The sequence below is a fragment of the Zootoca vivipara genome, chromosome 16 (genome assembly GCF_965207765.1).
Source record: "Zootoca vivipara chromosome 16, rZooViv2.hap1.1, whole genome shotgun sequence".
Taxonomy (NCBI): domain Eukaryota; kingdom Metazoa; phylum Chordata; class Lepidosauria; order Squamata; family Lacertidae; genus Zootoca; species Zootoca vivipara.
Genome location: NC_142599.1, coordinates 11,369,547 through 11,397,521, shown reverse-complemented (window position 1 = coordinate 11,397,521; position 27,975 = coordinate 11,369,547). Strand labels below are relative to the sequence as shown.

The 27,975-nt window shown below is 45.4% G+C and overlaps 1 protein-coding gene and 1 long non-coding RNA gene across 5 annotated transcripts in view; one reads left to right on the top strand and one right to left on the bottom strand.

Moving 5' to 3' along the window:
* The window catches only part of ZDHHC8 (zDHHC palmitoyltransferase 8), a 126,133-nt gene that overhangs the window by 71,634 nt on the left and 26,524 nt on the right, over positions 1 to 27,975 (top strand). For all 3 annotated transcript variants that reach the window (XM_035099128.3, XM_035099127.3, XM_035099125.3), the window contains exon 2: positions 27,420 to 27,541. In XM_035099128.3, the coding sequence (XP_034955019.3) occupies positions 27,505 to 27,541 (37 nt within the window). In that variant the 5' untranslated portion in view covers positions 27,420 to 27,504. The remainder of the gene's footprint in view (positions 1 to 27,419; positions 27,542 to 27,975) is intronic.
* On the bottom strand, positions 18,929 to 27,805 carry LOC148683091 (uncharacterized). 2 transcript variants are annotated; one of them, XR_015947430.1, is made up of 4 exons: positions 27,707 to 27,805; positions 26,073 to 26,165; positions 23,236 to 23,361; positions 18,929 to 19,307 (listed from the first exon to the last, which is right to left on the bottom strand). It is a non-coding gene; the product is annotated as an uncharacterized LOC148683091 (long non-coding RNA). The 2 variants fall into 2 exon arrangements; XR_015947429.1 differs by lacking the exon at positions 27,707 to 27,805 and adding an exon at positions 26,262 to 27,423.

Sequence of the window (27,975 nt, the reverse complement as noted above, 5' to 3'; positions counted from 1 at the left end):
GTGGCGGTGGCAGCAGCGGCAGCTTACCTTCCAAGTCCCGGACTGCAGAATCCGGGACCGGCAGCCGTGTGACACCGGAAGTTGCGTCGACGTAACTTCCGGTGTTGCTTTGCCCTTCTATGGGCACCAAAAATGGCTGCCGCTGGCTTCGAAAGTTGCTTGTTCGCATGTCAGGAAGTGCGTCAACGCAACTTCTGGTGTCGCTCCGCCCATCTATGGGCACAAAAAATGGCCGCCACCGGAAGTCGCGTCTATGCACTTCCGGACATGCGTAGATGCAACTTTTGAAGCCGGCGACGGCCATTTTTGGTGCCCATAGAAGGGCAAATCGGAAAGGAAAAAAATGGCCGCCGGCAGGAGAAAATAACGGTGAAAAACTGGAGACAAAGTGATACGGGGGACCACCGGGGAAAGGTAAGTAAAAACGGGGGGTTTCCCGGGGAAAACGGGGTACTTGGCAGCTATGAGCAGCAGGCGATGCATTCCTTGGAGACCAAATCTGCTTCCCTTATGACAGCGTTAGAAACGGGGATAGAAAAGCTAGGAGCCAAATGGCTTCTGGGATCTGCGTTGTGGGCACCAATACAGAATGCCTAGTCGCCATTTGGGGGTAGAGGGGGTCGGCAACACTTTTTATTTATTATTTTGATAAGCATAAACTAATACACAATTCACATAAGTGACACATTGTTAATATCACATTTTTAGCAGAAATTGTTAGTACATGTTTAATCTGGTGCTTACAATAAAAATATTGCTACCATACTTCAGTTTTCAAAAAACTCTTCTCTTCATTGTTAAACTTCTTAACATATTGTCTATTCTTAATGTATACTTTGAGGCTTCAAAACACATACATTTCAGTAATCCTTCCATGTCAGCCAGGCGCAAAATAAAAATAAAAAATGGCACCCAGACTTTTTGAGGTGCTCGCAATGGAGAATCTTTAGGCGCAAAATGCACCTGGCACCCTGCTAATTTTGAACCCTGCCCTCCCTGTGGATCCAGCTGCCTGAGGCGATTGCCTCAACTTGCCTCATGGGTGGACTGTCACTGTTTTGCAGGAAGGATTCAAGTGTGTACTGGAAATTTAGGTTTACACCATTAAAAGGAATTAAAACACTGCTGCAAAATAATGATAATAATAATAATAATAATAATAATAATAATAATAATAATAATAATAATACAACAGGCGGCAACAAAATGCACCATAAAAAGTGTGGGATGAATGAATGGGAAGACATGGAGACACTCTGCAAGCAGAACAAATGCTCAATAAATACCAGGCATAGACTAACTACGTACGAGCTTTGTTCAAGCGAATCAGGATGAATGCTGAATAAACAGGTAGAGCCCTTAAATAGCTACAGTTTTTAAAAGGTCTCCAAAAAGGATAGGTGAAAACTCTGGAAGGAAACTTACTACATCCCTCACCCCCAAAATCTCCCCTTTTTCCAGATTCCCTAAATTTGATGGGCAAGAATGGAAGGAGAGGCTATAGGTCAGTAGTGGACCACATGCTTTTCACAAACAGAAAGCCCTGAATTCAATTCCTGGCATCTTCAGATAGGCTATCTGCCCGAGACCTTGGACAGCTAGGGCCAGTAAGGCTGGGCTATATGGCAATGGGTCTGCTTCAGTGTAAGGAAACCTCTGTCTTTGAGAAAATGTCTTCCTTCCACTACTAACTACACTGTTTCATAGCACACTAGACTCAGCAGAATTTTCATCGTCTTCTCAGGTCTACATTTCATCCAGCCAGATTGCCTCCTTATAAATTTAGCTTGCTGACCTGACACAAATCCTATGACACTGTTGGCTTAATAGCATCGATTAGTAGCACGTGCCATAAAGCCCTTTGAAGGATGTCTTGGTTTCTAACAGGGCATCCTTATTAGAAAGCAAGTTTGGACTGCAATATCAGTTCCTTCTTACAGTAAAAATGGATAAGTTATCTAAATGTCTTTTGGACTGGTGTATTCCCACTGCTCCAACCTCCGTGACATGTTGCTTCTGTTGGATTTCTGCCTGAAACGAAGGAAGTGTGTTAGAATCATAGATACATGGAATTGTAGAGTTGGAAGGGGTCCTGAGGGTCATCTAGTCCAACCCCCTGCAATGCAGGAATATCAACCAGACCGTACATGACAGGTGGCCATCTAGCCTCTGCCTAAAAACCTCCAAGGAAGCAGAGTTCACCACGTTCTGAGGGAGTCCATTCTGTTGCCAAACAACTCTTTATGTCAGAAAGTTATTCCTGATGTTTAGTTGTTGTTGGACTCCAATGCCCATCAGCCCCAGTCAGCATGGGCAGCGGTCAGGGATGATGGGACTTGGAGGCCAACAAAGATCTGGAGGGCCCAGCCCTGTCAGCTCAACGTTCCCAGCTCAAGCCTTCGCCTCAGTCCTGGCCTGTCAGTCTGAACAATATTTTGCCTTGAGTAATGGACCCTGGTGTATATGAAGTTGACTGTGCCTATTTGGGCTGCGTCCTTGCCTCTTCATCACCCCAATGTCTGCTTCAACCTCCATCTTGCCTTTTTAGGTCATGCCCTTCTCCTGGCAGCTGACAACAGGCCCCTTCCGAGGCCGGATCAACCATGATTGGCCCAAGGTTGCCGAACCTCTACGCGGAGTGAGGCAAATTGCCTCAGGCAGCGAGTTGTTAGTTAATTTATTGTTGCGTTTTGACTTCCAGGGAAGGGAAAGAGACCATACCTGCCAAGTTCCTCTCTGAAAAATAAGGGACCGGACCGGAAGTAGCATACCGGAAGTAGCGTGGTGGCCATTTTGGAACTGGGCGGAGCATGCTCAGAAGTGACTTTTGATGCTGCTGTGCCCAGTTCCAAAAAGGCCGCCGCACCAGAAGTCACGCTGCCATTTTGGAACTGGGCAGAGCAGCATCAAAAGTCGCTTCTGAGCATGTTCCGCCCAGTTTCAAAATGGCCACCGCGCCAGACTAAACCGGGGGAAAACGTTATTTCGGCTGGGGACAGCTGGAAAAACGGGGGAAACGGCAGCTATGGAAAGAGACATTTGCGGCATCCTCTGCCTCAGGTGCCAGAATAATTTGGCGGGCTTTGGATGTTGTGCACCCTGACTTGGAAGAGGCGCCCTGTATTGCTCTGCCCTCGGACATCCAAGTTTCTTGGGGCCTGTATATCTGAGGGCATTGTTGGAAACTAAAATGGCAGCTCAGACGCAGTTGCCCGGTGAGGGGAGACCACTGAAGATGTTGTGTGCTGAGGGGGGCAGGCCTGAGCCTGGGGGCCTAAGAGAGTCAGGAATCGTGGTGAAACATCCAGTGTAGAAATACAGGTATATAATAATAATAATTTATTATTTATACCCCGCCCATCTGGCCAGGTCTCCCCAGCTACTCTGGGCGGCTTCCAACAGAAGAATAAAACACAATAATATATTAAACATTGAAAGCCTCCCTGAACAGGGCAGCCTTCAGATGTCTTCTAAAAGTCTGGTAGTTGTTTTCCTTTTTGACATCTGTTGGGAGGGCGTTCCACAGGGTAGGCGCCACCACCGAGAAGGCCCTCTGCCTAGTTCCCTGCAACTTGGCTTCTCGCAACGAGGGAACCGCCAGAAGGCCCTCGGTGCTGGACCTCAGTGTCCGGGGCAGAATGATGGAGGTGGAGACGCTCCTTCAGGTATACTGGACCGAGGCCATTTGGGCTTTAAAGGTCAGCACCAACACTTTGAATTGTGCTCGGAAACGTACTGGGAGCCAATGTAGGTCTTTCAAGACCTCATATTGAATGGTGTGAATACTTTTAGTGAGCAGCTGGGTAGAATACTGCCTTGCACACTTTCCCTTATGCGATTTAGCGAGAGCTAAAAAATTCAGAGAAAGGGACTGGAATATTTCTGAGGGGGCGAGGCCAACAAAATTTCCCTTTTTCTGTGGCTATTTGCCCGCCTCTTGCCCCCAGGGCATTTGCTCTTGGGCTTACAGCTTGCAAAGTGAGTATAGAAGCAGCTGTATTGTATGGGGCACTTTAAACTCCCTTTGGCTTTTTAATGATGTTAAACCACAAACAATGGCAGACGCTGAGTCGCTGGCTAGTAATCTGAGTGGGAGTGTATGCTGCCTGGGTGAAAATGATACTGCTAAAGTTGCTGAACAATGCCTTTTTTGTTGCCGGGTGCTTTGCGTGGGGCACTTTTTTATTATTATTCCTTTTTTGCAGGCCCTGGATTCAACCCCTTGTTTTCAGACTTTGTCCCAGAGGCTGTCCTTATCGCTGTAGGGTAGACGTTTAACTGAAGGGTTGGATCAGACCAGGGTTGCCCAAACTAAGGCCCGGGGGCCGGATGTGGCCCAATCGCCTTCTCAATCCGGCCCGCGGATGGTCTGGGAATCAGCATGTTTTTACATGAGTAGAATGTGTTCTTTTATTTAAAATGCATCTCTGGGTTATTTGTGGGGCATAGGAATTCATTCATTTTTTTTTTTTTCAAAATATAGTCCGGCCCCCCACAAGGTCTGAGGGACAGTAGACAGGCCCACTGCTGAAAAAGTTTGCTGAGCCCTGGATCAGACCATCTAGCCCAGCATCGTAATACCCACCATGGCCAGTTGGATGCCTTGAGGGAACACAAAAGCAGGACACAAGGGCAAAGGCCTCCTCTGGTTGCTGCTCTAAACAGGTGGTATCCTGCGGCATTCTGCTTCTTAAAATCAGAAAGCCTCTAGTTATGAACTTAATTCATTCTGGAGGTCCGTTCTTAACCTGAAACGGTTCTTAACTAGAGGCATGCTTTCGCTCAGGGGTCAGCAACCTTTTTCAGCCATGGGCCAGTCCACTGTCCCTCAGACCATGTGGTGGACCGGACTATATTTTTTGGGAGGAAATGAAAGAATTCCTACGCCCCACAAATAACCCAGAGATGCATTTTAAATAAAAGGACACATTCTACTCATGTAAAAACATGCTGATTCCCAGACCGTCCACGGGCCGGATTGAGAAGGCGATTGGGCCGCATCCGGCCCCGGGCCTTAGGTTTCCTACCCCTGCTTTCGCTAATGGGGCCTCTTGCTGCCGCTGCGCCGCCGGCACACGATTTCTGTTCTCATCCTGGGGCAAAGTTCTCAACTTGAGGTAACTCTTCCAGGTTAGTGGAGTTTGTAACCTGAAGCGTTTGTAACCTGAGGCGTATGTAACTCGAGGTAACACTGTAATCCGTAGGTGGTATCCAGCGAATGCGTTCCATCAACACAAGTATTTTCTCCTCCCATCCTTTCCCCAGAAGCATTCCCCCGCCCCCCAGATCGGCTGCAGAAGTTTGAGTGGGACTTCAAAACAGATTTAGGGGGCAGACAGGGTGTTGTGTTGTGCACATGCTTGCACATTACAAGGCAGGGTGACAAATAGCCAGCGGTGTGGGGTTTTTTGGCGGGGAGGGGGGAATTGACTTGGGAAATTTTCTGGAGGTGAAGTCCTATGCATTGTTTGCATCCTGAGTTTTCCAGTTCTCCTAATACTGTGTTTACAATTATGGTAGCATCCATTCATAGTTGTTATTATTTAATGATAACCAAACCACATGGTAGCAAATCCCATACATTAATGAATCATCGCATGACGTGTTATTGTATGCTTCAGTTCCAATTCTCCCAACAGCTTAAAACAGGTGTAGGGAACCTTTGTCCTTCCAGATGTTGCTGAACTACAAACCCCATTATCCTTGGTCATTTGCCATGCTTGCTGGACCAGTGGAAGTTGTAGTTCAGCAACATCTGGAGGGACAAAGGCTCCCCACACCTGAGCTAAACAAACCCTGAGTTGCTTGTGTTAACCAGCATACGTAAGATTGCTCTTAATTAATATATATATATATAAACATTTACACAATGAGATCCAGTATGAGAGCAATATTTCAAAAGCTTCCTAAGGATTCTGAAGAAACTTGTCTTTGAAATTGGCTCTCTGAGCTTGTCGCCAAAGGAGGCATGCACCATTCCCACCAAGGAGAAGGCCCACTGCGCTTGTCCAGATTCTGCTCACAGGCATTTGATCACGGGTGCTTGCCTTTGTGAATGAATGATCACAACATCCGCAGTGAATATCATCACCTCTGGGTTCTCAAGTGCCTTTTCAAGGGGACTTGCAAGCATCTGCTTCAATACCCCGCAGCAAACCATTTGTTAAGCAAACTTGCTTCAAATAGAAACATACCCCCACCACAAAAAAAAGAACCCCACGGCTGCTCATCTTCTGTGACTCTTCTAGACCTCCTTCCTGACTTCATCACACCTCTCCCTGCAAATTGCTTGGAGGTTTAAATTTGGAACACCTCCATTCTGTTGCACAGTTCAAGCCTACAGCACCTGTAACCTTTGCGGCGATACGGGGATTCTTGCTGCTGCAGTCAAATTGGCTTGACTGGCTGGGTGACAGGAGGCTGCGAAATAGAGTGTGGCAGACCCCAATTAGGGTGCATATTCCTAGGAGCAGGGTGGGAGGAAAGACTGAGAACTTGGAAGAAATGGAAAGAGGAAAAACAAGCACACTTCTTTCTTCCTTTCATTTTCCAGGGAGATAGAAAGTGAAGCAAACTCCCAGCGGGGCCATGCCTTTTGCATACTAAGCATGAGCAGAACTGACATTGCGACAATACATGTGTGTCTGTTGCACTAAAATCCAGCAGAGAAATATTGGCCAGATGGCAATGCAGGAGGAGGAAGGAAGGATAATAATAATAATAATAATAATAATAATAATAATAATAATAATAATAATAAACCCTGAACAGAGCTGGCCCTACCATTAAGCCAGGGGTAGCCAAGTGGTGCCCTCCAGATATTCAGACTGCAACTCTCATCAGCCCCAGGAAGCGTGGCCAATGATAGAGGGTGATGGGAGTTGTAGTCCAGGAAACCTGGAGGGCACCACGTTAGCTATCTCTGCATTAGGCACAGTAAGGAAGTCACTGTGGATGTCAGATGCCATGGGGCAGGGAATGGTGATGAGGTGTCGCAGAACAGAGGTGTGTGCAATTTGGCTTGCCATGCGCCCCTCAGCTAGCCTGCTGTCCTCTGTTGCAGTGGAGGACATTGACGCAACAGCTCATTGCCAATGTTGAAGTAAGGATCAACTCCCAGACTGGTTTTCTTCTGTACATGGAATAGGGGAGCAAAATGGCTATGACTGGGCCTGCATCTGACTGCTGGGAATTCCATTCCACCCTTATGTACAGCGGTTGCAGTTAGGCTGAAATACTGCAGCAGTGGGTTACATGAAATGGGGGAGGATGAAATGAAAAGCGTGATCCAAGCAAGCCGTCCTGTCTGCTCCGGCGAGGCGAGGGGTGGGCGCATGCGGTGGCCGTCGATGGAGGGGGTGAGGGGACGCCGCCCTGCCCCTGCCCAGCACAGATTGTTGGAGTCTCGTGAGCGGAACATCCGCTCTGTATTGCTTTTGTTTTCTCACTCCGAGAAGAACAACAACGAGAGAAGCCATGTTTTCTTTGTCATTATTTATGTTCAATAAACCTTGAGCCAACCTGTTGTGTGTTTACTCTGCTGAGTAATATGTGCTCATGCACAGCAGCATGAGTCCTGGACGGGCGTCAGAGGAGGATGACTGATGGATCTCCGCAGCGGCAAGGCTGAGAAGGGAGACGCTCCAGCTGGGGCCTGTCCAGCTGGCACTCCATCCCACAGTTCCGACACTGGCCTCATAGCCTGCATTGGGGCATTTTTAACCACTGCTTTCTTCCAAGTAGTTGCCTGACTACTACAGATGACAAATTACCAAGGAATAGCATACTGCCATAGCTATTAAAACAGTCTGTCAGCAAGTGTCCCTATTTTCCAGGGATGTCCCTGATTTAGAGAAGCTGTCCCAGTTTCTGATTTGATCCTGGAATGCCCCACTTTTCTTTAGGATGCCACTATTTTCATTGGGGAAATGTTGGAGGGTAAGGAGTTATCCGAAGAGACGCGGGTGGCGCTGTGGGTTAAACCACTGAGCCTAGGGCTTGCTGATCGGAAGGTCGGCGGTTCGAATCCCCGTGATGGGGTGAGCTCCTGTTGCTCAGTCCCTGCTCCTGCCAACCTAGCAGTTCGAAAGCACATCAAAGTGCAAGTAGATAAATAGGTACCGCTCCAGCGGGAAGGTAAACGGCGTTTCCGTGCACTGTTCTGGTTTGCCAGAAGCGGCTTTGTCATGCTGGCCACATGACCCAGAAGCTGTATGCCAGCTCCCTCGGCCAATAAAGCGAGATGAGCACCGCAACCCCAGAGTTGTCCATGACTGGACCTAATGGTCAGGGGTCCCTTTACCTTTACCTTTTTAAGGAGTTATCCAACCCCGGAGCCATCTGAAGGCAATCTTGTACAGGGAATGTTTAATGTTTTATGGTGTTTTATATACAGTGGTGCCTCGCTTAACGAATGCCCTGCTTAACGAAATTTCCGCTTAACGAAAGGATTTTTCAAGCGGCGGTTGCCTCGCTAGACGAATTCGTTTGAAATTCAATTAATGCGTTCCTATGGGCAAAAAAAAATTCAAAATTTTTTTCAATGCATTCCTATGGGATTCGCTAGACGAATTTTTCATTATAAGAAAAGACCTGTGGAACGAATAAAATTTGTCTAGCGAGGCACCACTGTATGTTGGAAGCTGCCCAGAGTGGCTGGGGCAACTCAGTAAGATGTGTGGAGTATAAATAGTAAAAATATCATTATGGAATCGGACGTCCCTATTTTCATTGGAGAAATGTTGGAGGGTTTGCTGTCAAGAACATTCCTTTTTGGTAGTTCCACTGCCGGGGATGGCCTGGGTGGGAGACGGCATGTTTTGTGGCAACCCCTGAGCTGAAGATGGACCTTTTGACCTTTTGACCTTAGCCTTTGACATCTGTATTTTGGGGCCCACCTTACTCTCTTGACTGCAGTTTGTTTCAACTGCCTTTAATAATATTTTAAAATTGACAGATTTGCCCATCTCTACATGTGGACAGCCATTATAAACACTCCTGTAACTATTTCTCTTACCGTGTTTCCCCTTTTTTAAGACACCGTCTTACAACTTTTTTTTCTCAAAAAAACACAGGGTGTCTTATTTTCGGTGGGGTGTCTTTTTTTTTTAATTACCTGATGATGATAAGATATAGTTTGCATTTCTGTACATTACATTTCTGTACATTAAGTAATGATGATGATAAGCTATAGTTTGCATTTCTGTACATTACAAAAAGAGAAGAAAAAAAGAAGAAAAACTGGCTTAGGCGGTCCGCCCGGCCCGGCAGGGCGCTCCAAGCGCTTGGCGCTGCGCCGGTTCTGGGCGGCGGGGAGGCAGGTCTCCACGGCTGGGCCAGGCGGAGGCCGCTGGCTCGGGCGCTCCGCCCGGCGCGACAGAGCGCTCCAAGCGCTCGGTCCTGCGGAGCGCCCGATGCTGCAGCCGCTGGATCTGGGCGGTGGGGAGGGAAGTCTCCACGGCCGGGCCAGGCGGAGGCTGCTGGCTCGGGCACTCCGCCCGGCCGACAGAGCGCTCCAAGCGCTCGGTCTTGCAGAGCGCTCAATGCGCTCCACGCTGCAGCCGCCGGATCTGGGCGGTGGGGAGGCAGGTCTCCTCGGTCGGGCCAGGCGGAGGCAAGACCGCTGGCTCGGGTGCTCTGCGCGCTCGTCGCTGCAGCAGCTGGCTCCAGGCACCGAGCCGGCAGGCTTCCTCCTGCTGCTGCTGCAGCCAGCGTTCTGAGTCCCGCTGGCTGGTTGGGGCGCTTGGCGGTCTCTCTCCACATGGCATGGAGGTATGTCTTATTTTCGGGGTATGTCTTATGTTTAGCAAATGTTTAAAAATCCTGCCATGGCTTACTTTATGGCTACGCCTTAAAAAAGGGGAAACACGGTATTGCTCTTATTTGAAATAGTATATTTGCTGCTGTTCATTTGATACGTTGCGAGTTATTGTGGGCCCAGTCTTGCAGGAAAAGTGGCATATAGATAAACGAATGATCAGAGTACCTACGTAAGCGCATTGAGGACACAATTAATACATTGCTTTCTTGGCTGCCAGCCATAAAGTAATATTGTGAGCCCTAACTACTCTGCGAGCCCTAACTGGCTTTCTTTGTTTAGCTATGAATCAGAATGTTGTACATCTCTGCTTGGTCATCACTGCTACATTTAATTATTTCCCCCTGGGCCTTTCAAGGAAAGGTGGCATCTATTAAAGGTTTAATGTCTTACACCCCCTGCAGCTTGCATGGTGAAAAGGTGCAGCTAATAAGCTGGAACGACTTCTCAACAAAGGCATATACTGTGTTACATTGACAAAATTGCTCCCTTTCCTGCCATTTCCTAGTTTATTAATGCCTCTTGCTCACTGTTTATACTGAGTTGGTGTGGGGGAAGAGATCTGGTTCCAGCAGGGTATTACAATGGGGTGTTGTAGACCCTTAGCCAGAGCACAAAGACAATGAGTATTTTGTCTGGTTTTTTCTTATAGCTGTTTCATGTAGGGCATTTTTCCTACCTGGGTTTACAGGGACGTAAGCAAGAGATTAGGACCTGATTAAAGGAGCTTTGTTCATTCCAGTCAATTCATCTGGCATCCTCATGTCAGTAACACCTGAGCAGATGCTTTCTGATTCTAAGGTTGCCAGTTCGAATCCCCGTGAGACACTGCGAGAGTTTTGTTAGCCCAAAAAATGGAAAGTGACGGAGTTCCCAGGCAAGGAGGATTGACAACTTAAGAGGTTAGGTCGGATGTGCAGAACTAGCAGGTTTAGCACACAGATCAAGAGAGCAAGTAGAACATGTATTCAAAGAAGAGTGGAAAATATGTATTGAGTATATGGGAAATAATTGTCTATGGCCGAAAACCTTGGCAGCATTAAGATAAATTCAACAGTGTAATTAATACTGGAGTGATGTAAGATTAAAATGGTTAAAGTAAAATATGAAGGAATGATGGATAAGCAAAATGGACCATGGAAGGAGAAGGAGAGAAGTCATTGGATATATAATATTATGTAAAATGTTTATTTTGAGGTGTAAAATTGGGGGGAAATTAAAAGTGTGTGTGTCTGTGTGTGTGTCTGTGTGTGTCCTCGTGAGACTGCTGCTTTAAGAACCAAGGGAGGTTGTGCCTTTGAAAGCTCACTTTGGAAAAGGCCTGTAGCTGAGTTCTATAGTTCAGGTTTGCTCCATCTATGCATCTCCAGGTGTAAAAGGATCAGGGAGCCAGTAAAAGAAAAGACCTCTGTTTTTGAGACCCTGGAGAGCTGTGGCTGGTTAAAGTAAGCAATACCAGGCCTTGTGCCGCCCAGAGTGGCGGGGGAAACCCAGCCAGATGGGCGGGGTAAAGATAATAAATAATAATAATAGTGATCCCACTTCTCACACCACTCCCTATTTGCTTGCCCCCATGTGCCCCATCTGGGGGTAGGGGGCGGCAGCATAGTGAGCTCCCTCTCCTTCCTCCTCTCCCATCTCGCTCACTCAGAGAATGCAGGTGAACAGTCCGTGATAACTATGACCGGTGAGAACTAGTCTTGGGTGGGGTTCACTGGGGCTGGTGGGGAAGAAGGAAGATCCAACAGTAGGAGAAGCCAGAACTAATGGCAATGAAGCCAGCTAATTCCAGTTTTATCCCCATTCTTTTCCCTGCTGAATTCTACAAGGGGCAACACTGAGACTAAGAAGGAGGAAACTCAGCCAATGCCAACACTGTTGTTAAGAAGGCAGTCAGTGTGGAGCTTGGGGTCTCAGCGGTGCCCCCCTTGCACCACCAAAATTCGGGGGCCCCGTTTCTTGCCTTCCATTCTACATCATAGTTGTGGCCAGTGCTATTTTTCTAGAAAAAGAGGTGCCAGAACTCACCATGCATAGCTGCCAAGTCTCCCGTTTCCCCCGGGAAATACCAATTTTTCCAGCTGTTCCTAGCTGAAAAAATGGATTTTTTTGTTTTTCCCCGGTTTATTCTGGCGCGGTGGCCATTTTGGAACTGGGCGGAGCATGCACAGAAGCGACTTTTGATGCTGCTCTGCCCAATTTCAAAATGGCTGCAGTGCGACTTCTGGCACGGTGGCCATTTTGGAACTGGGCAAAGCAGCATCAAAAGTCACTTCTGAGCATGCTCCGCCCAGTTCCAAAATGGTGGCAGCGCTACTTCCGGTCTGCTATTTCCGGCCCGGTCCCTTATTTCTCTGACAGCAACTTGGCAGGTATGCTCCTATGTTCTCTTATAATGGCAATGGCGCCCACTTGAGAGGTGCTGGAACTGAGTTCTGGCTGGAGGGGGGAGCCCTGGTTGCGGTGCCCGGAGGCTCCCCAATCCCAGTGTGACTGAACCGGTCATGCTCCCCTAAACCCACTTCTGGACTGAGATTAATGGGCCAGCGCTCCATTTACCCAAGCAGACCAGCCTTCGTTGGCTACAAGGAACAGCAGCTGGGACATAGGGCTCCAGGGTTGGCCGTGTATCCCCTGCTTAAACCTGGGCTTTGTCAAGTGCCTGGCAATGCCAGCTGTGACACAAAGGGTGAGTGCCCTAGTTTTTCGTACCCCAGTTTCCCTACTGGTAATCAAGCAATTTGGTTTAAATTAACTAAAGTGCATTCTCTATTCAGAGATCAGTTACAGTGAGCAAAAATAAATCTGTTTAGTTTAGCTTTGTTAAACTCTTTCGCTGCAGACTTTGCATTGTAATCCACTCTCTTGAAGCTCCTGATTTTCTCTGTGATCAGCAGCATGTGTAATTATAATTACTTCCCTCCAGAATATATTATTTCCCCGAATCCCAGGGAGACCCGCTAGCCTCGTTTCCTCCCCGCCCTTTGCTTTGTGATAAGAATGCCTTATTAATAAATCCACATGCCTGCTCAGTGTCATTTTTGGACCATGGAGAGTGTGAAACACATTAAATGTTGCTACTGAACTGCTGTATGTTGGTGTAGGTAGGAGCTTGCGGTTGTTTGAGATACTCTCATGAGTTCATTGGCTTACTGGCTGCCGCCTACTGAGAGCAGAGAGGTGTGGGGAGCTCAAGGAGGTGCCAGCGCAGTGACAGGACTGTCAGATTGACTCTGCCACCTCTGCTGCCCTGCACTGGAGAGCCAGCGTGGTGTAGTGGTTAAAAGCGGCGGACTCATAATCTGGTGAACCTGGTTCAATTCCCTGCTCCTCCACATGCAGCTGCTGGGTGACCTTTGGCTAGTCACACTTCTCTGAAGTCTCTCAGCCTCACTCACCTCACAGAGTGTTTGTTGTGGAGGAGGAAGGGAAAGGAGATTGTTAGCCGCTTTGAGACTCCTTAAGGGGAGTGAAAGGTGGGATATCAAGTCCAAACTCCTCCTCCTCCTCCTCTTCCTCTTCTTCTTCAGCATTGGGAATCTGGGTGTGCCCCCACTGCCCCGCCTGCATTGCCTGCCAACCGCAGCTGATGTAATAGATACGACAACAAAGTTGGTTACAGATGCAAGAATTTCGAATCGTCTCAGCGGCTTAAAACGCAAACAGTGAAAATAGATATTTGCCACATTCTCACTTTCCTTTTTCATAACACTGCTAAAGTAGCAATTAAGAGTCAGCCAACGGAGCAGGGGAACCTGCAAAACTTGCACATTTAACTACGTACCTTGCACCATGAAAGGTTTAATAGGATAGCTTGACAGAAAGCCAAGGGTTCCTAAAAAGAATTCCAACAAGAATTCCAAAAAGAATGGGGGGAATGCAGAGAATACTTTACCAAACAGTGCCCCAAAAAATTACCTGGGGCGATTACTTTCTATAGGAGATTTTATGGTTTTTTAAGTCATAATTAGGAAAAATTGTAATAATCACATATAAAAGAAACAGTACACAAGAAGTAAATGAGGTCATTTACAGGATAAAGGAAGTCTTTTATTTTTATGTTATGTTTTCTTTCTGTAAGGGGATAGGAGTTTAATTTTGATAATTAAATTGTCTATGGTGGTGGGTTTGTTTGTTTGTATGTATGTATGTATGAGTTGTAGTGGACTATATTGTAAATATTTTTTTAAAAAAATAAAAATAAATAAAAAGAAAGCCAAGGGTTCCTGTCTGGCTCAATATGCTCCAGCTGTACATGTTTACTAGTAGCAGCACCCCTATTTTCGGATATAGTGGATGCTCGGGTCGCGAATGTGATCCGTGCAGGAGGTATGTTCGCAACCCACAGTGTTCGCAAACCGCATCACTCGCGATTCGCCGCATGTGCAAACCACAATTTAGTGTGTCTGCACATGCGCGCGCACCGAAACCCAGAAGTAACTCATTCAGGTACTTCCGGGTTCGGCACAGGACACAACCTGAAGCAGCTGTAACCCGAGGTATGACTGTACTTAACCCTGAAAAAAGCATGTCTCTGCATTGCCGCCTTTTGGAGATGCTGCGTTAATTTTTTTTAGTGTGAGTTGCAATTCTTCAGAAGTCATGTTCCATCCCAGGTGCCAGGAAGTCAAATCACAGCATGGGGAATGGAGGGCTGCATTGACTGCCGCATCAATGGATGTGCTTGGGCACTGAGATGAGGCCCCATTTTGCGCCCCTAGTCCCATGCTCTCTTCCAGAAGAGTTTTGGCAGAGATCCTCGCTTTTAACTTTTAGGTTGACGAACTTCAAATATACAGTGCTGATCATAGCACCAGAAGTCGCTTCTATGCACCAGAAGTCGCTTCTATGCACTTTCGGGCATGTGTAGAAGCAGCTTCCGATGCCGCTGTGCCCATTTCCAAAATGTCTGCAGAGCCAGAAGTCACTTCTACGCATGTCCGGAAGTGCATAGAAGCGACTTCTGGTGCTGCATACATTTTGAAAATGGGCAGAGCGGCATCGGAAGTCGCTTCTACGCATATCTGGAAGTGCGTAGAAGCAACTTCTGGTGCCGGCGCGGCACCAGAAGAACATGGCCGCCAGCAGGAGCTCCGTAATCCGGGGGAATACGGGGTATTCCTGCGGGAAACGGTAAGAAAATATGGGGGTTTTCCGGGGAAAACGGGGTACTTGGCAGCTATGGTGCTGATGTATATTTTGAATAGTTCATAAGCTATGGTAGGACTCCCCCAGTAGCAGGGCCACCATGAGGGCCAAACTTCAGGCGAATAGTTCTGGGATCCAGCAGCTGGGGGAACCCACAACTGTGAAGGAGGCAAATGATTTCATAGCAGAAACAGGCTATGTCAGCACCCGGTGAAGGTTTGATACCAGTCGTTCTTTCTAAAAACACACAGTTATTGGCAGGGTGGATTTGATTTAAATCACTAGTCAGTAAGACTTGAATTAAATCACTTGATTTAAATCTTTTTTTTTTTTACAGAAATACTCATTCTTGCTGGTATAATCTTCATATTTTTGGAATAATAAATTTTCAGAGTAGTTTTTACAGTTATATCAAAAATTACCGATTTGTTTATACTATTAGAAATACATTGACAGATAATTATGAAATTATTGTGAGCTTTAATAAATTAACTGTTTATATTTGACAACTTTTCTGCTGTACTTGATTGGAAGGAAAATAGTAATAATTTCCTTAATAACAATTTAAACTATTTAACTGAAACGATAGCTTTATAGCATATGTATCCATGTTTGTTAATTGATGTGGTTAAACTCTTTTAAAAAAAACCAACTTAGACTGAGTTTTAGCACATATGAAAAACTTAAAACAAATCCTTATTTCCTGATGAATAGCCTTTGGACAATTTTTTTTAAAAAAAAATCCTTCAAGTAGCACCTTAGAGACCAACTAAGTTTGTCATTGGTATGAGCTTCCGTGTGCATGCACACTGTTTTGGGACAATAAAGTAACTTAAATAGAAAACTATCTTTAGAAAGATTTTTCTTCTAAAAACATTTTATTTTACAAATCCGATTTAAATTTTAAAAAATCTGATTTGAATTTTAAAAAATCCAATTTAAATTTTAAAAAAATCCAATTACTTTTTTTTAAAAAAAATCATTGATTTTTATCCATCCTGGTTATTGGGAATAGCTGGGCAAGCTGTCCAGCAAAGCTCTGGCTGAAATAAACATGCAGGTCATGTCTGGAGCTACCCTCCCACTCAATTAATTGCTTTAAAGAGAGAGAAAGAGAACGACCTTTTCCTGTTATTGCCTTGTAAGCTGCTAGGGTGTTGCTAGTTTTGGCTGCTGTGAGTTGTAGTATATATAACATCTGGAGGGCGCCAGGTTGAAGGAGGCTGGTTTTTATACACATAGGTTGCTATGCAGGAGAAGTAAAATTGCCAGTGCAATATTGCGTAGTAGGAAGTGATATTCTAAGATGGGATGTCATTTAAAACAATGGGATTGAAGACCAGTCTGTTGCACTCAGCAGTTGCATTGTTGAGAAGCTTTCTTTTGTGTGCGGTTTCTACTTGGAATTGAGGCAGAGCTCTGATCAGACTTTCCTTACTAAGAGCAGCTCTCTTCTCTTGCGTTTTTAATCGATTCGCCTTACCCGATCTGCAGCATACTGAGTGCACATCACTAGTATTTGGAAAGGGTCCAGGTCTCCACCGAAACCCATCGTATCTTATTAAACTGCAGCGAATTTCTATTCAGCCCAGCTGATTTGAATAATTAAACAGGGTTAAATTGGTTAGAGTTGAACCTCAGGGGATGGGGCATCTAGCTGCCTTTTCCTGAAAGGTACTTTGCTCCACCTCACCTGCTCTTTAAAAATAACAACGAACAATTACAACAACAACCTTTAGTAACAGATAACTGCATTCAGCAAGTTTTCTGCTAATGGGTGTGACTTATATTTTTACTTTGATATAGTCTAATTCGGCCTACACACTGTCGAATCAGCGTTAACAATGAACTGACATTGCCTTTGCTTTCAACCTACCTTTATAGAAAATGCTTTCAGCCTTCAGGGCATTGAATCGGCCATTTAAAAGGAAACAGTGAGAAGGTCGTAGGCAGTTGTATTACGCATAGACTCCCTGCCGAACCAGGCTCTGTGCATTTATCTATAGCTGGATGGTGAATTGCACATGTGCACACACACACACACACACACACACACACACCCTACATCTGATTACCCTCTAATCCAACACCACCGTATAGAATAAAGTGGTACCTTGGTTTAAGAACAGCTTAGTTTATGAACATCTTGGATTAAGAACGTTGCAAACCCAGAAGTAGGTGTTTTGGTTTGTGAACTTTGCCTTGGAATAAGAACATGTTTCGCTTCTTGTTGAGAGTGTTCCATTTGTAAATTGAGTCCCCCGCTGCTATGGGAAAGCACGCCTTGGTTTAAGAACGCTTTGGTTTAAGAACGGACTTCCAGAACGGATTAAGTTCATAAACCAGGGGTCAGCAACCTTTTTCAGCCGTGGGCCGGTCCACCGTCCCTCAGATCATGTGGTGGCTGGACTATGTTTTGAACAGAGAAAAAAGAACAAATTCCTATGCCTCACAAAGAACCCAGAGATGCATTTTAAATGAAAGGACACATTTTACTCATGTAAAAACACACTGATTCCCGGACCGTCCGTGGGCCGGATAGAGAAGGCGATTAGGCTGCATCCGGTGTTATGTATTGAAGTCACTATACTGTATATAGTTCTCCCTCAGGTCCGAGGCAGTTGTTTTAGGAGGGAACTTTAGGACGGAATTTTGAATGATGTTTGGTTACACTAGTTACAGGTAGGTAGCCGTGTTGGTCTGAGTCGAAACAAAATAAAAAAATTCCTTCAGTACTGTAGCACCTTAAAGACCAACTAAGTTTTTATTTTGGTATGAGCTTTCGTGTGCATGCACGAAATTACATCTGTTGAAGTGTGCATGCACACGAAAGCTCATACCAAAATAAAAACTTTGTTGGTCTTTAAGGTGCTACTGAAGGAATTTTTTTACAGTCGTACCTCGGTTTACGACCCGCTCGGGTTGTGAACACTTCGGGTTACGAACTCCGCAAACCCGGAAGTGTTTTCTGCGCGCATGCGTCCCGTGCATGCGCAGAAGCGGCGCACACGCTTTGTGCATGCGCAGAAGCGTGAAAATCGCGAAAATCACGCATGCGCAGAAGCGGCGCTCGGTTTGCGATCTTTTCGGGTTACGAACCGCGGTCCGGAACGGATCGTGTTCGTAACCCGAGGTACTACTGTATTTTGTTTTGTTACACTGTTTGAGCCAGCCTCTAAAAGCAGGCTGGCTCAGCACTTCAATTCAGTTGAGTTCAGTTCTGTCTGTTCTGACTCAAATAAAGAGCTGTTTGGAGAATTGCTGTGTTGTCTGCTGCTCACCCACAACTTAACATCCGGCCCATGGGCCTTAGGTTGCCTACCCCTGTCGTAAACCAAAGTACCACTGTATTATAGGGTGGTGGCCCGAAAACAGGCTTTTTTCTGCTGCTGTGTGGAAGCAGAAACCATCAGGGGGAGGTTTTGTTGTCACGGGAGTGTGTGCGCCCCCCAGTCCCCACCCCCAACCTGTCCTTTATTTAGCCTGACCTGTCCTGTGTTTTGCCTGACCAAAGGTGGCAACCCTACCCCCAACCCCACCCACGGGGGAGGGCAGGTCACTGTGCAAAATTAAAATGGGATCTGGTTACCTGGTGCCACTCAAAGCACCAGAAGGTTATAAACCTTTTTGTTTTTTGCCAAGTGGGGTGAGGACTGGGTAAAGGTTAAGGGACCCCTGACCATTAGGTCCAGTCGTCAGGGTGGATTTGATTTAAATCAAACTGATTTAAATCACGATTTAAATCATGATTTAAATCACTAGTCAGTAAGGCTTGATTTAAATCATAGTTTTCTACATAAAGACTAATTCTTGCTGGTATAACTTTAATATGCAAGTAGATGAAGATGTTTAGAATAACAACTTTTCATATTAGTTTTTTATCCCCAGTTTAATAGGTTAATCATTCATATTTGGACAACTTTACTGTTGTACTTAGGAAGGAGAAAAATAATCATTACCTTATTAATAACAACTTAAATAGATTTATTCAACTGAAACAATAACATTACAGCATATGTTATTTGCTTAAACAAACATCCATGTTTGTTCACTAATTTGGCTAAACAAAAACAAAATATATATATTTTAAGAAACTTAGACTGTCAGCCCAGCCTACACATGAAAAACTTAAATACTGTCCACTCCAAACAATCAGAAAAATATTGTTTCTATTCTATTCACTGAACTTCTTGAAACGTAGCACTGAAGGGGTTGATTCTGTATTCATAGGTTTGTAGAACAATAGGATTAAGGTCTTTTTCTCAACTCTGTTCATGTTATAACATTTTTGCTGTGAAGAAGAGGCATGTGATCTCTGTTGAGTCAAATTCAGTTTTGAGAACTGCAAAAGTAAACCAAGCATCTGTGATAATATCTTGTAGGCAGAGAAACTGCCCAATAATCTTACAAAAACCTCTGGAAGAGCATGACGTTGTGAATGGATTAATGGAATTTATTTACCCAAAAAATTCAACATATACAACCTTATTCTACATAATTAAAAAAACTAATCTTTATTTCATGATGGAATAACCTTTGGATGGTAATATATTTTCCTCAAAAAGCATTTTATTTTAAAAAAAATCCAATTTAAATCAAAAAAATCGATTTTAATAAAACAAATCCGATTTTTTGATTTATTTATTTTTAAATCATTGATTTTTATCCACCCTGCCAGTCGTGACCGACTCTGGGGTTGTGGCGCTCATCTCATATTATTGGCCGAGGGAGCCGGCATACAGCTTCCAGGTCATGTGGCCAGCATGACAAAGCCGCTTCTGGCAAACCAGAGCAGCACACGGAAACACCGTTTACCTTCCCGCTGTAGCGGTTCCTATTTATCTACTTGCATTTTGACGTGCTTTCGAACTGCTAGGTTGGCAGGAGCTGGGACCAAGCAACGGGAGCTCACCCCATCACGGGGATTCGAACCGCCGACCTTCTGATCGGCAAGCCCTAGGCTCTGTGGTTTAACCCACCGCGCCACCTGCGTCCCAGAGGACTGGGTAGGGATCAGCAAAAGTCATGAGGCTGCTGGGTGTTGGTGCACCTCACTACCCAATTTTCATTTCCTATAGGGCAGTTTTCATTCAAAGCAAAAAGCTGAGACAGGCTGTGGGTTGTTTTTTTTTTTAAATTATTTCTTTTTACCAACAGAGCCCAAATGCTAGATATGATTTCCTGTTTCAAAGCCAGATTGGTTCAGCTTACAGAGACAAAGTCCCCAATGTGTTTCCTGAGAAGCACAAATGTTAGCATTCATTTCATTAAATGTAAGGGTGAAATTTCAGTTTCTAACACAACACAAACACCCTTCAAAATGTGGTAGAAAGAGAAAGAATATAAATAAATGGCTTCCCTATTGTTTGCCAAATCTTGTTTAATTGACTCTCAACACTTTCCTCCCGTCATTTTCTAGGCCAGTCCTCCCTAAATCATATCTAAATATGGTAATGGGTTTATGTAAAACAGGAATTTCAAAAGGAATTAAGGATACAAGCAACACTCCCGAGTGTGTTATGCTTTGTATTAATTAGATTGATCTCCCAACGCAACCGCAACTTTACGTGGGAAATCTCCATGCACCCATCCTTTAGATTCAAAATTTGTTAGCCCACTTTGCAAATGTTGAATCTAAAGGATGGGTGCATGGAGATTTCCCATGTAAAGTTGGTGGTAGTGTTAGAACTCAAAACCACAGGGTTCATTTGGAAGGGACCAATCATTACCATCATTAGGATGTAGACATACAAACATACATACCCTTCAACATTTCTCCGAATTTAAGCAGAGGCTTGACAGGCATATGTCAAGAATGCTTTGATGGTGTTTCCTGCTTGGCAGGGGGTTGGACTGGATGGCCCTTGTGGTCTTTTCCAACCCTATGATTCTATGACTCCCCACTATTCATGCATCGCTTCCCTTCTCTTAATTTCCTCTAATCTTGCTTTGATTTAACTACCATTTCTTATATCTTTGTTGGTTACCAGAATTAAGCATAGCTGAATGCCCTGCTGTTTTTGGCCAGCCAGCCTTTGCTTCATTGTGGTGTGTGTGTGTGTGTGTGTGTGTGTGTGTGTGTGTGTGTGTGTGTGTGTGTTGTGTTTATAAGGAATTAGCATTGCCGGTGCAGCAGTGTGAAGAATGAAATAGCTTCTGTGGGAGTTTGGGAGGCTTGAGGCGGCAGTCATGCCAGGTGAGCTGCAGCTATGCAGATAAGAAACCCACCTTGAAATCCCTTGCTATGCTCTCCTGGCAGTTAACCTCTGGCTTCTCCAAGGCCATTCACTGTAGTTGCAATTAGGCTTGTGGGTTGAGGTGCCTGGTGGGGCCTCCCCAAAGCCAAGCTGGATGTCAGGACCATACCTGCCAAGTTCCTGACGGAAAAATAAGGGATTGGACCGGAAGTAGCAGACCGGAAGTAGTGCTGCCGCCATTTTGGAACTGGGCGGAGCATGCTCAGAAGCAACTTTTGATGCTGCTCTGGCCAGTTCCAAAATGGCCGTCACACCAGAACAAACCGGGGGAAAACAAAAAAAAATCCGTTTTTTTCGGCTGGGAACAGCTGGAAAAACGGGGGTTTCCCGGGGAATACGGGAGACTTGGCAGCTATGGTCAGGACTTGCTGGCTGGGGCTGATGGGAGATGCAGCCCAAAACATCTGGTGGGCACTGAGTTGGCGGCGGCTGAGTGGAACAATACAAGCAATTGATAAGATTTGCTCTCCCACTAAAGTTATCCCTCCAGAGTGAACTGAGAAAGCTCTCCGAAGGAGGGTACAGGTTGAAAAATAATGTCCGAATGCTCCTGTCTCCACATCAAAATTCCTAGTTGGTTGAGGAAGCATGTTAACCAAAACAAAGCTTCCTTTCTCTGTACAGCCAGCCAGCCTTTTGAAGTTTGCTCTGCCAAATGAGTGGGAGAAATCAGGTTTTAACAGGCAGTCACTTGTGACATTTCCTGGAGGAAAGGAGGTTGGGAGAGAGAGAGAGAGAGAGAGAGAGAGAGAGAGAGAGAGAGAGAGAGAGAGAGAGAGAGAGAGAGAGAGAGAGAGAGAGAAACACTGTGCTGAAGGGTGCCGAAGCCACAGACTAAAATAAACAGAACATGGGACTGCATTTAGTAAATACAGTTGCTAGAAAACTTCCAGGTGGGGGAGGAAAGAAAAATCCAATTTGGTGCCTGGAAGGAGGGTTTATTGTGTGCCCATGTTAGTTTATTTGTTTTTGTGTTTATATCTCATCTTTTCATCAAGGACCTAGAAGTGGAATAATCGTTTTCACTTCTTCCCTATTTTTTATCCTCACAATAACCCTGTGAGGTAGGTTAGACTGCAAGGTCGCCCAGTGAGCTTCATTTCTGAGTTGGGATTTGAACCTTGGTCTTCCAGGTCCTAGTTCAGTACCCTAACCGCTATGCAACACTGTCTGCCTACCCTACCTCAGACTATGGAGCTAACCTCTGCCGCAAGCCCAGAGATCTAGGAGTTGTTGACATCCTCTATCTCCTAGTTCAGAGGACGAACAACATCCTGGGCAAGGGAGACCAACCCGACCCTTTCCATTGGCCAGTAAAGGAACAACTGCAGGAAGTTTACTTCCATGATCCTTTTGTTGAGGTCATCAGGATGCGCACATATTACATGTATGCTAAGGGAACTGCAATGGTTGATGATCAGGTGCCAGGTCTTGTTCAAAGTCTTGTTGTTAACATATAAAGTCCTGAACAGCTTGGGACCAGGTTACCCAAAAGACCGCTTGCTCCTGTAGAGAGAGGGACCTGTGAGATCCCTTAGCTCGGAAGTCAGCAAACTTTTTCAGCAGGAGGCCGTTCCACTGTCCTCAGACCTTGTGGGGGCCGGACTATATTTTGAGGGGCGGGGCGAGAGAACCAATTCCTATGGCCCACAAATAACCCAGAGATGCATTTTAAATAAAAGCACACATTCTACTCATGTAAAAATACGCTGATTCCCGGACCGTCCGCTGGCCGGATTGAGAAGGTGATTGGGCTGGATCTGGCCCCCGGGCCTTAGTTTGCCTACCCATGCCTTAGCTCGGGAAATTCCTCTCTTGGCACCTTGCCCTGCAGGGGTGTCGTAGGGCAGTGACCCCAAAACAGGCATAATATGCTTGTGTTGTACATTGTGTTTTTATTTTAATCGTATTGTTTGTTTTGATATGGTACACCCCCCAGAGATTTTTTTTTAATATTAAGCACTTTATAAATGCTTTCACATTGATAAATAAATACATAAATAAATAGCCTACCTGCATTCAGTTCAGAGAAGGAGCAGCTATAGGGAGTTTGCCACCCCTCCGTTCCACCCAGAAAGGACACTCTGCTCTAATTCCTACTTTCCTCTGAAGTCCTCATTCCTTTTTCCTTTTGTGAGCCTGCAGGCAGGGATTTATTTTCTTTTAATCTCCCTGCAACACTTAGAACATTTCAGGTGTGTACTTCTTGCTGCTTCTGCAGATTTTGTGCGTGTGCGTTTTGAGGTGGGGCAGGGGCTTGTGCTAGCAGGCAGAGAACATTAGAAATGGCCTTATGTTCCTATGTAAAAATACCTGTAAGACTAGCAGTATGCATGCATGTGCATAATTTAGGAACATTTGTAGCACCGAATGTGGTGTATTTCAGAGGTGAAATCGCCCACTTTTGTTTGTCTTTTGTCTTTGCACCAGCAGTAGCAGCAACAATCCTTTTGGCAGTCAGCAGTTGGTAGCTGTCATCCTCCTCCACCTCCCAGAATGCCCCCTCCCAACACAACAAGTCGCCATGACACTCAGAAAGGCATTTTGGGGACAAAATGGCAGGTTCCAGTCATTGCCCATTAAGAGGAACGATGCATAGGCTGTTTTATGTACACCTCCCACCCCTGAACTTTTACTTCTCCTTAAAAAATAATAATCACCAAATACCTTATAAAACCATTTTGCTTCCTTGTAAATGGGGTGGTTAAATGTGGGGCCCAGTTTGGTTTGGCAGTAGGTACTACACACCTGCTCAAAAGATGTATGGCTCAGCAATGATACTCCGGCAATTCAAATCTAGCCTTGCAAGCAATAGGAACAATAGGTGGCTGTTCAAAGGGATTAAAACCTTTCAGATTTCAAGGGGAAGAACCATTCAAGAAGTACAGTACTAGGAAAGCCTATTGTTTTTGTCTCTCAAAATAATCCGAAAGATGCTATAGGATCTTTCCAGGGGTGTTGATAACTGCAAATAAGCTTATTGCCAAAAACTGGAACTCATGGAGAAATCCAACCAAGAGGGAGAGGTTGCAGAAGGCTTAGCTTGCTAGGATCTTGCATAAAATGACTGCGATAATCCATGCTCGTGAAAGCAATTTAAGGGCAAGGCAAGTATTTGTTTGTGACTGGGAATTGTTTGTTTGTTTTTTGGAACAATGCATTTACTCAGCATAATGTCAAGGAACTGGCGATGTCATAGACTAGTGATTTGCAATTAACTTAATTGAAACTCCCTTTCGTTTCTGCTTTCAGAGACTTTTTCTTTTTGGCATTTCTGTGCAATTTGTAATAATATTATTAAGATTTGTTTAAAATGTTACCCGTTCTGTGGGCGTGGGAGGAAGGGAATCACATCATCTAGTTTGCATCACACAAGAACAATTTGTACCAAAGTATTTCAGGGAAACCCTTTGTTAATCAAAGCGTGTTACAGCTGGTCTACCAGGCATGGTAGGTAGATTCATACAACCAAGTGGCTTTGGCCCAAACTAGATGTGCAAGGCAATCACCTATGTGTTAACCAAAAGTTTATCCTGTTCACATATAAAGTGGGGTGGTGGTGGTGGAGAAGTCTGCTTTTTAAACAAAACAGAAGCTTGTTAAGCATTTTTCTCACTGCCAGTATTATTATTATTATCATTTTCAAAATCAAAAACATCCGCAAAGCTCCTAATTTCTTTTTAAGCTGCACACACATCAAGAGATAAGACAGCGCCTGGCTTTGGACTCACAATCAAACAGGCACGATACAAAAGGGAAAGGGAATGAGGAGGGGAGAGGAAAACAAGAATTGAAGCAGCTCTCTTTTCAATGGATAGCGCCAGGCTGGCCTCCCTCCCCATGCCATGATGTTCACGGCCAGAGGCAAGGAGGTGTAGCCTCCCAGTGACCCTTCCGCTCTTGGCTGCTGACAGAGGACAGAGGGTGCCTTTTTTGGTTTTGAAGTAATAGAACCAGGCCAGAGGAGAAATGCTTAAAAGTTATAAGGGGGCAGGTGAGGTATGGGGAGAGGGTTGGGTATTGCTTTCCTCCCCATGCACACCATTTTGTGTAAAAGTGCAACACCCCCCCCCCTGCTTTATATGTGAATAGGGCAAAAACATTGCCCCACATGTCTAGATTTGACTTGTGGGCAAATCTAGAACACTAGCTCTTCACGGACTTCCTAAATGAAGGTTTAGAGCAGGCACCCCCAAACTGCGGCCCTCCAGATGTTTTGGCCTACAACTCCCATGATCCCTAGCCAACAGGAACAGTGGTCAGGGATGATGGGAATTGTAGTCCAAAATATCTGGAGGGCCGCAGTTTGGGGATGCCTGGTTTAGAGACTTAAAAACATACTTTATACCAGGCTTCACCAACCTGGTGCCCTCCAGATGTTCTGGGCTACAATTCCCATCAGCCAGATGGGCAAAAGGCACCTTATACAGAGACAAATATCTTCCCTCCCTGTGGTCCAGTTAATGTCTTCACTGTTTGGAAGCAACAGTGTTTTTGCACAACATCTAGTACCTGAGATCCTTTACAAATAAGTAAATAAATAAAACTGAAGATGTGAAGCATTGAACTCAATACCTTCAGCATGCAAAGTGTGCTCTGTGCTGCTCAGCTATAGTGGGCTTTTTGAAAAAGCTTTATTCTTGATTGCATTTTAAAGCAGGGATGGGGGTACCCATACCTTCCAGGTGTTGCTGGAGTCCTACTTCCATCAGTTGGGAGTATGGCCAGTGGCCACAAATGATGGGAGCTTTAGTCCATCAACATCTGGAGGGCTGCAGTTTCCCCATCCCTCATGCAGCCGAATGACATGACAGAGCTTTACCTGAGAATATACAGTATTCCTATCTTACCGTTTGCATTTAAGCTGGGAATTTCATTCACAACTGCTTATCTCAAAACTCCTGCAGCAGTTTCTTTTCTTTCCTCATAGCACAGTTTATACACTATAAAAAAAAATGGAAAGAGAATGAAATCCAGAAAACAAATTACAGAAGGAACAGTGATAGGGTGGAGACGAAAAACCTCTGGCGAATGCTTACGATGATTTAGTGTCCTTTCTTTAAACTTCAGTGAACTTCTTCAAATATGCAACTCTAGTAAATGAACAGATTTGTTTATGGTTGTAGGTTTCCTTCCATGATGGAGTTGGTGGCACTAATTTCCTATTGAAAAATAGCCTAATAATTTTCACTGGGTAATTTCACATTAGCTGCAGAGTCTAAAGAGGTAGGCCACCAGTTGTCGAAGGTTGACTTGCCAGGTCGTTTTGGGCAAATCATGAACACCTTTCCATCATAACGACATTAGACACGGGAAATGTTCAAGCAGTGGCCACAAAGGGAGAGCCGGGAGCACACTCTAAACATGCTCCCGATTCTTCCTTTGCAATTGCAGTTTGAACTCGCACATTTTTTATTTTGGCACCTTCTTCAGCCCCCTTGCGCGCGGTCAGAAAAAGAAGCCAAATTTAAAAAGCATGGAATTCAAGCCACAACTGCAGGAGAAGAATCAAGATTATTCTTGCATCTTGAAATCAAGCCAGGGTTGCACGGGGAAAAAGTTGAAACTGCAGCTGCCCATGATGGAGTTGCAACCAAGCATGAATGGACTGGATTTGCAGTGGTGTCCTGGCACACCTCAGCTAAGGAAGGCACATGTTTGATAGTTAAGTCTTTATTGATGAGGAGGCACTTAGATCAACTCTGAACGTGCTCTGAATGCACATGCACACGCATGTTTCTAGGCACTGTCCTCCACAGATCTGTGCCTTGCAGAGCAGTTGCAGCGACAGCAAGACCCCCCCGCCCCAGCTTATATACCCTCCCCTGATGGGTTGCGCTTCCACATCCTTTGAACCACACCAGCAAGGCTGAGGAGGGGGGGGTCTTGTCGTCTGAGCAACCCAGGACCTCCATACACGCTGCCCAGGCTTGCAGGAAAACAATGCATGAGGCAGCAGTTGCAAGTTACCACTCTCTGCAACCACAGCAGGCGCTGCGATTCTCCAGCGATTTGACTTCAAACTCCACTCTCTCTCGAGATGGACAGATGCCAAGAACAACTCCTACTTTTGCCTTTGGGGAATGCTGTATTAAAATGTATTCCGGTTGAGATGCTCTGGGGTGGGAGACACTGACAAGGCGAATCGTTCGGCAAACAAAGAATAATTCCAACCCCGCTTTTCTCTTTGTGTGCAGGTGCCCCTGGTTAACAAGAGCCGTCTCTCCAGCCATCCCTCTATACAATGGGCTCGTGTTCCTGTTTGTACTCGCAAACTTCAGCATGGCAACCTTCATGGACCCTGGGGTTTTCCCACGAGGTAAACCTGGACAGGATGAGGGCGGGTGGCTCGGGGGAAATATGGGCAGGAAGGAATGAAGGCAAACAAACAGATGCACCCTACAAAATGGCACAACCAGCTTTTACCCCCCCCACACACACACTATTAATACCCCTAATAGGAAAATTAGTTATCTGATTATACAGCCTTAGTCTGCAGCGTGGAGTACTCCTGGTTCAGAGTTCTAGCCAGCCAGCTGTGCCCAGTTGCATCCTCTCTACGATCACCAGTCTTGTCCCCCCCCCCCGCCCTTGCCTCCTGCAACAGATACTCTGTGTTCTGTTGCTATTGAGCATGCGCAGTCCTCATTATATAATAATAATAACAATTTATTATTTATACCCCGCCCATCTGGCTGGGTTTCCCCAGCCACTCTGGGCGGCTTCCAACCGAATATTAAAAACAGTACAGCA